The 14161-nt window shown below is 45.2% G+C and overlaps 1 protein-coding gene across 4 annotated transcripts in view; it reads right to left on the bottom strand.

The window, feature by feature from the left end:
* LOC105918388 (voltage-dependent T-type calcium channel subunit alpha-1I-like) overlaps positions 1-14161 on the bottom strand; it is a 45916-nt gene that overhangs the window by 24715 nt on the left and 7040 nt on the right. For 3 of the 4 annotated variants that reach the window (XM_036136759.1, XM_036136758.1, XM_036136760.1), the window contains 9 exons: positions 8859-8951; positions 2288-2445; positions 1847-1901; positions 1638-1763; positions 1273-1421; positions 916-1101; positions 705-837; positions 469-624; positions 309-362 (listed from right to left, as the gene is read on the bottom strand). In XM_036136759.1, the coding sequence (XP_035992652.1) occupies positions 309-362; positions 469-624; positions 705-837; positions 916-1101; positions 1273-1421; positions 1638-1763; positions 1847-1901; positions 2288-2445; positions 8859-8951 (1110 nt within the window). The remainder of the gene's footprint in view (positions 1-308; positions 363-468; positions 625-704; positions 838-915; positions 1102-1272; positions 1422-1637; positions 1764-1846; positions 1902-2287; positions 2446-8858; positions 8952-14161) is intronic. The other variant, XM_036136761.1, reaches the window with a different exon arrangement.

The following is a 14161-nucleotide window of genomic DNA, read 5'->3' as shown; positions in this document are numbered from 1 at the left end:
CATATTCATAAGCTAGAGCGGCCTAGTCAAAGTTCAGACTGAAATCTAAATGGAAACTTGTGGCAAGACATAATGCTGCTGCCACATAATCTCCTGTCTGCCTGCCTGCCTGAGCTATTTTGTAAAGAAGCATAGGTGACATTTTCTGTCTGTAGACGTGCAAAGCTGGTTGAGAAATTCTCCATTGGGAGCTGTAAGTACAGGGAAACCTGTCAGCCTGGGGGCTGAGTACAAATGCAAACCACACTTTTCATTTGCGTTTTCATTTTATGTGAAACAGTTCATGGTGTGAGAAAGTTCAAACTTACATCAGGGTTCAACGTGGCAGAACCAGATTCTGGAGGTGGGAAGACTTCTTCTGGCTTTTAGATCAAAGAGCAGAAAACCAACAACATGAATCACATTTCTGAAAATCTGAGGCAGCTGTGTGTTTCAGTGAAGGGAGAAAACGCTTGGACAGGTTCTGACCTGGTTCTGGAAGCTCTCCACAACAATGCCCACCAGGATGTTGAGGAGCACGTTCTTTCCCAGAATAATGACCGCAACAAAGTAGACAGTAGCCCAGGCAGAGATAGATGCCATCGTGTTGTACAGGACAAAATTCCAGTCCTCTTGAGTCAAAACCTGCAGGAATATGAACAAATAAATATGAATATACAACAAATTATACAAAAATGGTAACAACTTTAATACCAGACTCTGACCTGGAACACCGTGACCATGGACCAGAGGAGCGTGTCGAAATTCTTCCTGTTATCAACCATGTCGTCGATGTTGGAGCTGAAATCTGGACCTGAGCTCTCAATCTTGCAACCAAACAGATGCATTCCCAAGATGCTGCAGGGACACAGCAGATAATAATTAAAACTACTCATCTTTGCTCTGCTAGATATAGGACTCAGTGTGAGCATGCACCCGAAGAGATAGATCCCAAAGAACAGCAGCCAGCAGAGCATGGCCGCCTCCACCATGGTCCTCTTCAGCACCAGCAGTTGTCTCTGCAGGTAGGGCAGAAAGTGCACCAGCTTCCCTAACCGCAGCGCTCGAAACGCACGAATCACCGATAGCTTGCTGTCAGATTGGGCTCCGAGTTCCCACAAACTGAAAGGCACAAACATTTTAGTTTGCTCTACAGTTAACATTACACATAAAACTCTGAAACAGAGAAACGTTTGGAATCTGAATCCAGTTTATTTGAGTTTCACTGGATAGTGACCCGTCTCAAGTCTATGCTACAAGCCAGGTCAGACACCCACTTGCATGGGATCATACCTGATAATGACGATGGCAAAGTCAAACACGTTGCTCCAGTCCTCGAAGTAAGCCCACCTGAAGGCGAGCTGTTTGAGAATCATCTCCAGGACAAAGAGAGCAGCGAAGACAGTGTTACAGATCTGCAATGCCATGGTCATCAGGAGAGGCTGCAGGAGGATGTGATACAGAGAGTATGAAGATGGAGATGAGACAAGGCCTGAAACCTTAGCTTGAAACTGCACTGAAGACGTGTCAGAGACAGATAAAAACAGCATGATCATGATCCCTAACAGTTGTACAATAATGTGACTCTATGAGGACTCACAATCACAGATCAGCTGTTCTTCTGACATCCAGCCAACAACTTTTCAAAAATGTCTTACCTGGTTATGGTGCTCCACAGCCATGCAGAGGATGTTCAGGAAAATGGCAGCCATGATTACTCTGTTGAATATTTGGCCTGTCACTATCACCTCCAGCTTTTTCTGGAATGGCTGCCAGCATGGAATCTGTTAGATGACAGAGTCATGTCGGTCTGCCCTGTGTTAGTAGCGGATAAAATCTGGTGGAGGCGGTTCGTTGGTGCTCTCACCTTGGACGGGGTTGCACTGCTCCGGCTGTCACTGGAACTCCACTTGTTGCACAAACTAACGATTAAAACAACAATAAGATGAAGATGAGTTACCCAGGAACCAGGAGGGATTTTCAGGCTGAACTGACATGCAGTCGTTTATTTATGCAGTTCTGATGTTTTCCTTGACTAAAACTAGTTTAACTTGGCCTAAAGACCCACAATTTAATGAATATTTAGTGTAAATCGTTAAATTAATATTTGGTAATTCATAGTCACGAGCTCCAGGTGGTGGTTTTGTTTTTCTTATTTTGTTCAGATTTTGCCGTATTCTGTGGTGTAATTTGCCATTTGACTTTTGCCACAGTGGTTCATTTATCCTATTTTTAGGTGTTTTCTAAATTAGTACATTCTTTTGAGCTTAGATTCCTTCTTCATTTTATTCTGTAACTAGTATCTGACCTGCTGTAGAGCTGCACAAGCCAGTTTCTCAGCGTGGTCCAGACCATGTTGAGACTCAGAGTACCGGGGAGCGGCTCTCCAGCATCGTCCTCCGTGGCCTCTGAGTAGTGGGTGGCGATAACGACTGCACACGTGTTCATTACGATGAAGGAGCCAAGCTTCATCAAGACATAAACAACAAATCAGTAGCTTGTATGAGACGTTAAGAGTACAATTCAATTCAGTTTATTTCGTTAGGATCCATTCACTAGATATCTAAAGAAATTATACAAGACAAACAGACTCAATGCATGTGGTGTTGTATAGACCTATACTGTTAAAAATGAATCTGATTCAATCTACTTGTGTAGACAGGTTAAATCACAAACAGTCTAATTTGATTCTAGTAATAAAATACAGTCAAATTCAGTTTCACTTAGTTGTAAAAAGATATCTATAAGGCAGCTGATTGCAGTGAGTTGTGGGCTGCATCCCAAACTGTCTAATTGGTAAGGACTCGTCAGTCAAAGCAGATGTGCGTCAGTGTTCACCATGAGTATTTTTGTCAGAATAATGCAGTCAGTAAGGAAGGAGATAGGAAAGGAGCCTGGTTCCAATTTATTTCTAATGGCTGTAGGCCCAGATTCGACTCGCATTATCCATGTGCATTTCCATTGCATAATGATGTATGAGTTACAGGCTGTCTGAAATCGACACAGCAGTGCGAAGCTCTCCCACAATAAGGCAAGGCAAGACAAATTTATTTGTATAGCACATTTCAGTACAAGGACAACTCAAAGTGCTTTACATGATTAAACTATAGGAAAACAGAAACAGAATAAAAGCAAGTTGGGATAAAATGTAGAAAAAAATTAACTAAATAAAACCCCTCCCTGGGCTGCCACCTTACCGTGGTGGAGGGGTTTGAGTGTCCCAATGATCCTAGGAGCTATGCTGTCAGGGGCTTTAAGCCCCTAGTAGGGTCACCCAAGGCAGACAGGTCCTAGGTGAGGGACCAGACAAAGTGCAGCCCAAAATGCCCCTTATGATGAGTAATATTATTGGACCTCGTGTTCCCTCGCCCGGACGCGGGTCACCGGGGCCCCACTCTGGAGCCAGGCCTGGAGGTGGGGCACGTTGGCGAGCGTCTGGTGGCCGGGCTTTTGCCCATGGAGCCCGGCTGGGCTCAGCCCGAAGAGGCAACATGGGTCCCCCTTCCAATGGGCTCCCCACCTGTCGGAGGGGCCAAAGGGGTCGGGTGCATTGTGCAACGGGTAGCAGTAGAGGGCGGGGACCTTGGCGTTCCGATCATCGGCTGCAGAAGCTGGCTCTTGGGACGTGGAATGTCACCTCTCTAGTGGGGAAGGAGCCTGAGCTTGTGCGCGAGGTTGAGAGGTTCCGACTAGAGATAGTCGGACTCACCTCGACGCACCGCTCTGGCTCCGGAACCAGTCTCCTTGAGAGGGGCTGGACATTCTTCCACTCTGGAGTTGCCCATGGTGGGAGGCGCCGAGCTGGGGTTGGCATACTGGTTGCCCCCCATCTCGGTGCCTGCACGTTGGGGTTTTCCCCGGTGAACGAGAGGGTGGCCTCCCTCCGCATCCGTGTGGGGGGACGGGTTCTGACTGTTGTTTGCGCTTATGCGCCAAACAGCAGTTCAGATTACCCACCCTTTTTGGAGTCCTTGGAAGGGGTACTGGAGAGTGCCCCTCCTGGGGACTCCCTCGTTTTGCTGGGGGACTTCAACGCTCACGTGGGCAATGACAGTGGGACCTGGAGGGGCGTGGTTGGGAGGAATGGCCCACCTGATCTGAACTCGAGTGGTGTTTTGTTGTTGGACTTCTGTGCTCGTCATGGATTGTCCATCACAAACACCATGTTCAAGCATAAGGGTGTCCATATGTGCTCTTGGCACCAGGACACCCTAGGTCGCAGTTCAATGATCGACTTTGTTGTCGTTTCATCTGACCTGCGGCCGTATGTCTTGGACACTCGGGTGAAAAGAGGGGCAGAGCTCTCCACCGACCACTACCTGGTGGTGAGTTGGCTCCGATGGCGGGGGAGGAACCTGGTCCGACCGGGCAGGCCCAAACGCACTGTGAGGGTTTGCTGGGAACGTCTGGCAGAGTCCCCTGTGAGGCGGAGCTTTAACTCCCACCTCCGGGAGAACTTTAAACACGTCCCGAGGGAGGCGGGGGACATTGAGTCTGAATGGACCATGTTCCACGCCTCTATTGTTGAGGCGGCTAGTTGGAGCTGTGGCCCCAAGGTTGTCGGTGCATGTCGCGGCGGCAACCCTAGAACCCGCTGGTGGACACCAGCGGTGAGGGAAGCCGTCAAGCTGAAGAAGGAGTCCTACCGGGCTTTTTTGGCCTGTGGGACTCCGGAAGCAGCTGATGTGTACCGGCAGTCAAAGCGGCAGGCGGCTCGGCTGGTCGCCGAGGCAAAAACTCGGGCGTGGGAAGAGTTCGGAGAGGCCATGGAGAAAGACTTCCGTACGGCTTCGAAGCGATTCTGGTCCACTATCCGGCATCTCGGGAGGGGGAAGGAGTGCAGCACCAACACTGTTTACAGTGGGGGTGGTGTGCTGCTGACCTCGACTCGGGACGTCGTGCATCGGTGGGCGGAATACTTCGAAGACCTCCTTAATCCCACCAACACGTCTTCCATTGAGGAAGCAGAGCCTGAGGACTCTGGGTCGGGTCCTCCCATCTCTGGGGCTGAGGTTGCCGAGGTTGTTAAAAAGCTCCTCGGTGGCAAGGCCCCGGGGGTGGATGAGATTCGCCCTGAGTACCTTAAGGCTCTGGATGTTGTGGGGCTGTGTTGGTTAACGCGGCTCTGCAACATTGCGTGGACATCGGGGGCAGTTCCTCTGGATTGGCAGACTGGGGTGGTGGTCCCCCTATTTAAAAAGGGGGACCGGAGGGTGTGTTCCAACTACAGGGGAATCACACTCTTAAGCCTCCCTGGTAAGGTCTATTCAGGGGTTCTGGAAAGGAGGGTCCGTCGGATAGTCGAATCTCGGATTCAGGAAGAGCAGTGTGGTTTTCGTCCTGGCCGTGGAACACTGGACCAGCTCTATATCCTCAGCAGGATTCTTGAGGGGGCATGGGAGTTTGCCCAACCAGTCTACATGTGTTTTGTGGATCTGGAGAAGGCATTCGACCGTGTCCCCCGGGGGATCCTGTGGGGGGTACTCCGGGAGTATGGAGTACCGGACCCTTTAATAAGGGCTGTCAGGTCTCTGTACGACCGGTGTCAGAGTCTGGTCCGCATTGCCGGCAGTAAGTCGGACTCGTTTCCGGTGAGAGTTGGACTCCGCCAAGGTTGCCCTTTGTCACCGATTCTGTTCATAACTTTTATGGACAGAATTTCTAGGCGCAGCCAAGGTGTTGAGGGGATCCGTTTTGGTGGCCTTAGGATTGCGTCTCTGCTATTCGCGGATGACGTGGTCCTATTGGTTTCATCAGGGCGTGATCTACAGCTCTCACTGGAGCGGTTCGCAGCCGAGTGCGAAGCGGCCGGGATGAAAATCAGTGCCTCCAAATCCGAGACCATGGTCTTGAACCGGAAAAGGGTAGAGTGCCTTCTCCGGGTTGGGGAGGATGTCCTGCCCCTAGTGGAGGAGTTCAAGTATCTTGGGGTCTTGTTCACGAATGAGGGGAGGATGGAGCGGGAGATCGACAGGCGGATTGGTGCAGCATCTGCTGTGAAGCGGGCGCTGTACCGATCCGTTGTGGTGAAGAGAGAGCTGAGCCAAAAGGCGAAGCTCTCGATTTACCGGTCGATCTACGTTCCTACCCTCATCTATGGTCACGAGCTTTGGGTCGTGACCGAAAGAACGAGATCCCGGATACAAGCGGCTGAAATGAGTTTTCTCCGTAGTGTGTCTGGGCTCTCCCTTAGAGATAGGGTGAGGAGCTCGGTCATCCGGGGAGGACTCAGAGTAGAGCCGCTGCTCCTCCACGTCGAGAGGAGCCAGTTGAGGTGGCTCGGGCATCTGGTCAGGATGCCTCCTGGACGCCTCCCTGGTGAGGTGTTCCGGGCACGTCCCACCGGGAGGAGGCCCAGGGGAAGACCCAGGACACGCTGGAGGGACTATGTCTCCCGGCTGGCCTGGGAACGCCTTGGGATTCCTCCTGAGGAGCTGGCCCAAGTGGCTGGGGAGAGGGACGTCTGGGCCTCCCTACTGAAGCTGCTACCCCCGCGACCCGACCCCGGATAAGCGGAAGAAGACGGACGGACGGACGGAAAACACGGAAAATGGAAACTAAAAGCAAATATAAATGATTTTAAAAACAGTTGGACTACAAACTTAAACTAATGATGTTTCCATTTAACTAGAACAGTCAAAGGCATTCCTAAAGAAATGTGTTTTTAATCTCGATTTAAAAGAACTCAGGCTTTCAGCACTTTTACAGTTTCCTGGGAGTTTGTTCCAGATAAGTGGAGCATAGGAACTAAATGCTGCTTCTCCATGTTTGGTTCTGGATCTGGGAATGCATAGTAGGCTGAAGCCAGAAGACCTGAGTGGTCTGGATGGTTGATACACTGACAGCAAGTCTGTGATGTATTTAGGTGCTAAGCCATTCAGTGATTTATAGACTAACAGAAGTATTTTAAAGTCTATTCTCTGAGATACAGGGAGCCAGTGTAAGGACTTTAGAACTGGGGTGATGTGCTCTACTTTCTTAGTCTTAGTGAGGATGTGAGCAGCAGCATTCTGGATCAGCTGCAGCTGTCTGATCCACTTTTTTTGGCAGACCTGTGAAACACTGTAATCAATTCTACTAAAGGTAAACACATGGATTAGTTTTTCAGGATCCTGCTGACACATCAGTCCTTTAAAGGCCGAGCTTGTAAAGATGCGTTTGGAGGTTCAGATCTGAGTCCATCACTACACCCAGAGTTTGGGCCTGATCAGTGGTCACTAGCTGAAGCTGTGTGCTAACTTTTGATTGCTCCTCTATCGGTCCAAAAAATTCATGCATTGATTTCTTCAAAGCATTTACTTAGTGCTTGAACGGGTTCATAGTCACCTGGTGACATGGTAATATACAGCTGTGTGTTGTCTGCATAGTTATGGTAGCTGATGTTGTTTTTTATGATCTGAGCTAGAGGGACCATGTAGATATTTAATAGGAGGGGACCCAGGATGGACCCTTGGGAAGCCCCACATGTGATTTTTGCCATCTGGGATGTAAAGTTACCTACTGATACAAAAAAGTCCCTGTCCTTTAAGTAGGATTTAAACTAGCTGAGTGCTGTACCACAAAGGCCGACCCAGTTTTCCAGGCACTCTAACAGAATGGAGTGATCGACAGTATAAAATGCTGCACTGAGGTCCAATAATACCAGAGCTGTGCTTCTTCCACAGTCTGTATTTATATGGATATCATTAAACACCTTGACAATGGCAGTTTCTGCACTGTGCTGGGCACATAAACCTGACTTGAAAACGTAAGAGCGACTGGTCATAGTTAAGAAGGTGTTTAATTGTTGAAATACAGCTTTTTCAATAATCTTACTGATAAAAGAGAAGTTGGAGATGGGCCTGTAGTTCTGCAGTAGTAACTTGTCTAAACAGTTCTTTTTCAACAGTGGTTTGATAATTGCTGTTTTTAGAGACTGGGGGAAAACACCTGACAGAAGAGACATGTTTATTATCTGAGTCAAATCAGACATTATGACAGGGAAGACTTTCTTAAAGAAAGCTGTGGGGAGAACATCAAGGCAGCAGGAAGAGTAACTTAGCTGGTGAATACTGTCTTCTAAGCTTTCATAGTTTATTTGGCAGAATTGGGACATTTTGTCAAGATCAGTTCTAGTTGGAGACAGCTTTGGTTCTGAACATGATAAGGATGTATAGGCTCCAGAATCTTTCGGATTTTCTCAGCAAAGAATTAGCAAATTCATTACAGGCTCTGGTGGAATGGAGGTCAGATGCCACAGACAGAGGGGGATTTGTTAACCTGTCGACCGTGGCAAATAAGGCACAAGCATTATTAATGTTTTAGTTGATGATCTCAGAAGACAAATTCCCTTACATTTTTCAGTTTTAAGTAATATCTTTGAAGTCTCTCTTTATAGATGTCATAATGAACCTGGAGTCTAGTCGTTCTCCACCTGCGTTCTGCGTTTCAACACCGTTTTTTCACTTCTACCTGCTGGAACACTTCTCTGTGAGGATTTTTTTCTTCCCACAAATAATAGCTTCCTTACTGTTGACTTAAAGAAAGCCCAGGGGACAGGAGCTAGGACCAGGAGCTAGGAGCTATAATTTGAACATTTCCAAGGACTTTGCAGTGGTTCTCATCTTGAGCAAGCATGTTGTTACTGTGGAGAGGAACCACTCCCTTGAATCAGGAAGAAACTTCTGATGGGTTTATTCAAATGTTTACAGGCTTTAAGTTTCAGGAAAGCTTCATTAAAGTTTCAGGTAAATTAACTAAGCAATTAGGTAATCTCTTTGTATAAAAAGCATTACTGTATCTCCAAAAAACATTTCTTTACAAATTAGTCCAGTTACTAAGGTTTTGTGAGGCTTAAAAAAATCTTGATTGCAAACAAAACTCTAAATAAATAGACTTACAATCGTGAGGATGATGAAATAGATACAACTCCAGTAGGAGTATGAGTCCATCACATAGTACATAATGTCTGTCCAGCCTTCCAGAGAAACAGCCTGAAGGAAACAGACAGAACATATAAAATGTGAAGATTTGGTGAATAAAAAAGTCAAAAAAGGAAATGAAAGTCTGCAACAATAAAAGAGAAATGAAACTTTCTTATAACCTATAACCAGCATCTCAAAAACATTATTAGGGTCTCAAAGGCTTAATATATATTAAAAAAAAGCAGAATGAATGAATCTTAAGCAAGAGAAGCAGCATATCCCAACCATGAAGAATCATCTTGCTCCAGTTAGGAGGGAGGATAGATCAAGTTATTGTGAAGAATCATTTCAGAGGGTGGGGCTAAACTGATGTCATCCAATGATAGATGAATGCAATCTGTGAGATGACTCATAGAAAGTGTCACGCTGCAGGAAACCTCACTGTGGATGTTATTATAATTCTGTCTTTTATGGCGAGAAGTCAGATTTTGAGGCTTGGTCACACACACATACTTTGATGCATCAAAAAGCTTTTCATAACTTTTGATTCCCAATGCCTTACGACTATACTGAGTGATTTTGAAGTCTCTAAGTCCAAAGCTGCTGGAGGAGTTCGCTCTGATACAATATGAGTAAAAGAGACAAAATGGTGGGTTTGACCTAAAATCGCCGACTTCCTGTTGGGCTTGGACCATCGGTCCAAGACACTTTTTTGTGGGTTCTGAGAATTAATGTATGTTTACCAAATTTCCCAATCCTTTGGTCAAAGCGTGGCTTGGGGCTGATTCTTTTAGTGTTGCTAGGTGGCGCTGTGGAGAGATTAGGCCATGCCCACCACTTGTTTCACTACATATCTTTTGGGGCCTGGACTAAGATAGCCTCGTGAGACCATCCTGATCTCGCGAGCTTTCAAGGTTTCACTCGCAGATCAGTCTGGCTACTCTCCGTTAAAGAAAATTTGGAGCCGTTCACCAAACGAACGTCCAATCAGCGTTGGCTTTGAGGCAGGTTGAGGTGTGACGCAACGAGAAGCGCGACAGTTCAGTCTAAAGAACATGGCGGCTTCAGCCGATGAAACTAGCGTTAGCGTGGCTATCGAGCAAGTTTTATCGGAATTACAGAGTATTTCTTTGCTGAGCTAACGAGCCTTTACCTGCAGCAGCAAGAGTAGCTTGGCTTGTGGTTGTGTTTTCGTCGTGGCTCTGTTACGAGCGACGACGAAGCATGTTGACGAGTACGTCATATGCTTCGTTGATCTGATTGGTTTATTTGGCCCGTCTATCACCAACATAGGCCAATCAGCTAACCAGTATTTTCGCCCCTTCCCAAAATTACTTCAACGGAAAGTTTCCAGATGGATATGCGAAGCAAATCTATCTGGCGGTGTCAGGTTAGGACTAAGATCCATCATAGCGAATTTGGTGCAGATCAGATGAAAATTGTGGAGATTAGAGCCAAACTTTGCCACGCCGCCGTTACCACACCCTCCAGTGAAAACTATGCTCCAAAGGATCTGAGACCAACATGTTATCTGTCTATTAAGGCAGTTTCAAGTTGATCAAAGTGGGTCAAGGAGGTCAAAGAAGCATCAAGTGAAAAAAGTGGCTTCCTCTTCTGAAGGGGCGTGACTTTGATGATGTCAGACTTTGACCCACAAAGGATCGTCGGGCACCTGAAAGGGATCCATCTTACCAGCTTTTGTTTCAATTCAACCTTTTTATACGAGAATTAAAACGTTTCAAATGTTTTGGCGAGTAGGTAATGTTCAAGCTGTGGCTACGCTTCCTATACATTGTCACCCCCCCCAACTTTTAATCCCCAGGGCCTTGACTGCATACTGCGCGAATTTGAAGACGATAGCTCAAAATTAATGTTTGAGAGGTGTAGATGTCAAAAACGGCCAAAATTTACCCTTTGACTTCCTGTTGGTTTTACGGCATAATGCCAAGAGGCTTTTTCATGATTTTGAGTGATCTACCTATATACCAAATTTCAAATCTCTACAGCTTATGGTTTGGTCCAACTCTTTTGGCGGCGCTGTAAAGCAATTTGGCCACACCCATTTTTCATGACATTAAAATCTTTTACTCAGCGGACAACTTTTGATAAAGTTTGGTGAGTTTTCATGCATGTTTAGACCTCCAAAAAGCTGTTCTTGGAGGCAATGGAATAATAAGAAACCCTTTGATAACAATAGGCCTTGGCAGCGGTTAGCTGCATTCGGCTAAAAAAATCAAGGGTAGCTTCATACATCTAAAGCGTCCCTTGGTAAAGCAAATAGTTTTTTGCATAACTACAGCAGCCAGAGCACTGCTCTGTTGTCATGAAGCTCTAGATGACGAGGGGGAAAAATGTCTTGTAACAATTCAATTCAATTCAATTCAATTTTATTTATATAGCGCCAAATCATGAAACATGTCATCTCAAGGCACTTTACAAAATCAAGTTCAATCATATTATACAGATTGGGTCAGATTATACAGATTGGTCAAAAATGTCCTATATAAGGAAACCAGTTGATTGCATCAAAGTCCCGACAAGCAGCATTCACTCCTGGGGAACCGTAGAGCCACAGGGAGAGTCGTCTGCATTGTACATGACTTTGCTGCAATCCCTCATACTGAGCAAGCATGAAGCGACAGTGGGAAGAAAAACTCCCCATTAATGGGAAGGAAAACCTCCGGCAGAACCGGGCTCAGTATGAACGGCCATCTGCCTCGACCGACTGGGGTTACAGCAGACAGAGCAGAGACACAACAAGAGAGACAAAAAAGCACAGAAGCACACATTGATCTAGTAATCTGTTCTACATTAGATGGTAGTAGCGGGCGAGCCGTCTTCTCTAGATGATGTCACAGTTAACAGAACACCAGACCAGGTGTACCTACTATGAAGAAAAAGAGAGAGAGCAAAAAGTTAAAAGCTGAAATGACGACAGTCATTTCAATGTAATACAATGCAAAACTGGAGAACAGTAGACTGAAGAACAGTAGAAATCAGTAGAGTGAGAGAATTAGACCCTGATGTCCTCCAGCAGCCTAGGCCTATCACAGCACAACTATAGAGATAGCTCAGGGTAATATGAGCCACTCTAACTATAAGCTTTGTCAAAAAGGAAAGTTTTAAGATTAGTCTTAAAAGTAGACAGGGTATCTGCCTCACGGACCAAAACTGGGAGTTGGTTCCACAGGAGAGGAGCCTGATAGCTAAAGGATCTGCCTCCCATTCTACTTTTAGAGACTCTAGGAACCACCAGCAGACCTGCAGTCTGAGAGCGAAGTGCTCTGTTAGGAACATACGGGGTAAGCAGAGCTCTGATATATGATGGAGCTTGATTATTAAGGGCTTTATACGTTTCATCAGAACTCTTGCCGCAGCATTTTGGATCAGCTGAAGACTTCGAACTGCATTTTGTGGACTTCCTGATAGTAAAGAATTACAATACTCCAGCCTTGAAGTAACAAATGCATGGACTAGTTTTTCAGCATCACCCCTGGACAGAATGTTTCTAATTTTGGCGATATTCCGGAGGTGAAAAAAGGAAACTCTGGAAACCTGTTTAATATGGGATTTAAATGACATGTCTTGGTCGAAAACAACACCAAGATTTTTAACTTTATTACCAGAGGCCAAGTTAATCCCATCCAGATTAAGTGATTGATTAAGAACTTTATTTTTTGAAGACTCTGGCCCAAAGATTACAACTTCTGTCTTGTCAGAATTTAAATGCAGGAAATTTAAAGTCATCCAGCTTTTGATGTCATCAACACATGACTGCAGTCGAAGTAACTGATTGGATTCATCAGGATTTATGGATAAATATAGCTGAGTGTCATCAGCATAAGAGTGGAAATTAATCCCATGCTGTCTGATAATTTTGCCAATCGGAAGCATATATATAGTAAATAGAATTGGTCCAAGGACTGAACCCTGTGGTACTCCACAAGTGATCCTAGAGTTTGAGGAGGATTTATTATTAACATGGACAAACTGGAATCTGTCCGACAGATAAGATTTAAACCAGCCTAATGCTTTTCCCTTAATCCCTACAGTATGCTCAAGTCTTTGTAGGAGAATATTGTGATCAACTGTATCAAATGCAGCACTGAGATCTAACAGGACAAGTATAGACACAAGTCCATTATCTGAGGCCATGAGAATATCATTGGTGACCTTTACCAGAGCTGTTTCAGTGCTATGATGAGCTCTAAAGCCTGACTGAAACTCCTCAAGTAGGTCATTACTTTGTAAATGTTCACATAGTTGATTAGCAACTACTTTCTCAAGAATTTTAGATAAGAAAAGAAGATTAGATATAGGTCTGTAATTTACTAACTCATCTTGATAAAGAGATGGTTTCTTAAGTAAAGGTTTAATAACAGCTACTTTAAAAGCCTGTGGTACATATCCATTTACCAAGGATAGATTAATCATGTCTAAAATAGGACCACTGATCAGAGGGAATACCTCCTTAAACAACTTGGTTGGGATTGGGTCTAACATACAGGTAGAAGGTTTAGATGAAGCTAAAATTTTAGATAGCTCAGAAAGCTCTACTGCTTTTAAACAGTTCAGACACTGCGCAGGTTCTAAGGATTCCTCCAATGCTGCCTCACTTACTGAGGACGAGGTAATCATGTTTGGGAGGATGCCAATTATTTTATTTTTAATGGAATCAATTTTATTTATGAAGAATCCCATAAAATCATTACTGCTAAGAACTAAGGGAATTGATGGATCAACAGAGCTGTGGCTCTGGGTAAATTTGGCAACTGTACTGAAGAGAAATCTAGGATTATTCTTATTCTCCTCAATTAATGATGAAAAATATGCTGCTCTAACTCTGCGAAGGGTCTTGTTATACAACAATAGACTGTCCCTCCAGATTAGGTAGGATTCCTCTTGGTGTGTAGAGCGCCATTTTCTCTCCAATTTCCTAACATTGTGCTTCAAGGAACGCAGATCTGAATTAAACCAAGGAGCCAGCTTCCTGTGAATAATGACCTTCTTTTTCAAGGGAGCTACATTGTCTAATGCAGAACGCAATGACGAAGTCATACCGTTTACAAAGACATCTATTTGTGAATTGGAAGAAACAACATTGCTGCCATCTACAGGGCATTTCTGCAATATGGAGGATATTAAAAAGGGGACAGACTCTTTAAGTTTTGATACAGCATTATCCGATAAAGATCTACTATAATGGAACCCTCTTTTGGGGGTGGAGAACTCAGTTAGATTAAACTCAAATGTTATTAAAAAATGATCAGATAGGACAG

This window comes from Fundulus heteroclitus, chromosome 5 (genome assembly GCF_011125445.2).
Source record: "Fundulus heteroclitus isolate FHET01 chromosome 5, MU-UCD_Fhet_4.1, whole genome shotgun sequence".
Classification (NCBI taxonomy): Eukaryota; Metazoa; Chordata; class Actinopteri; order Cyprinodontiformes; family Fundulidae; genus Fundulus; species Fundulus heteroclitus.
Note: the sequence above shows the minus strand (reverse complement) of the source record. Positions and strands in the feature narration are given on the sequence as shown.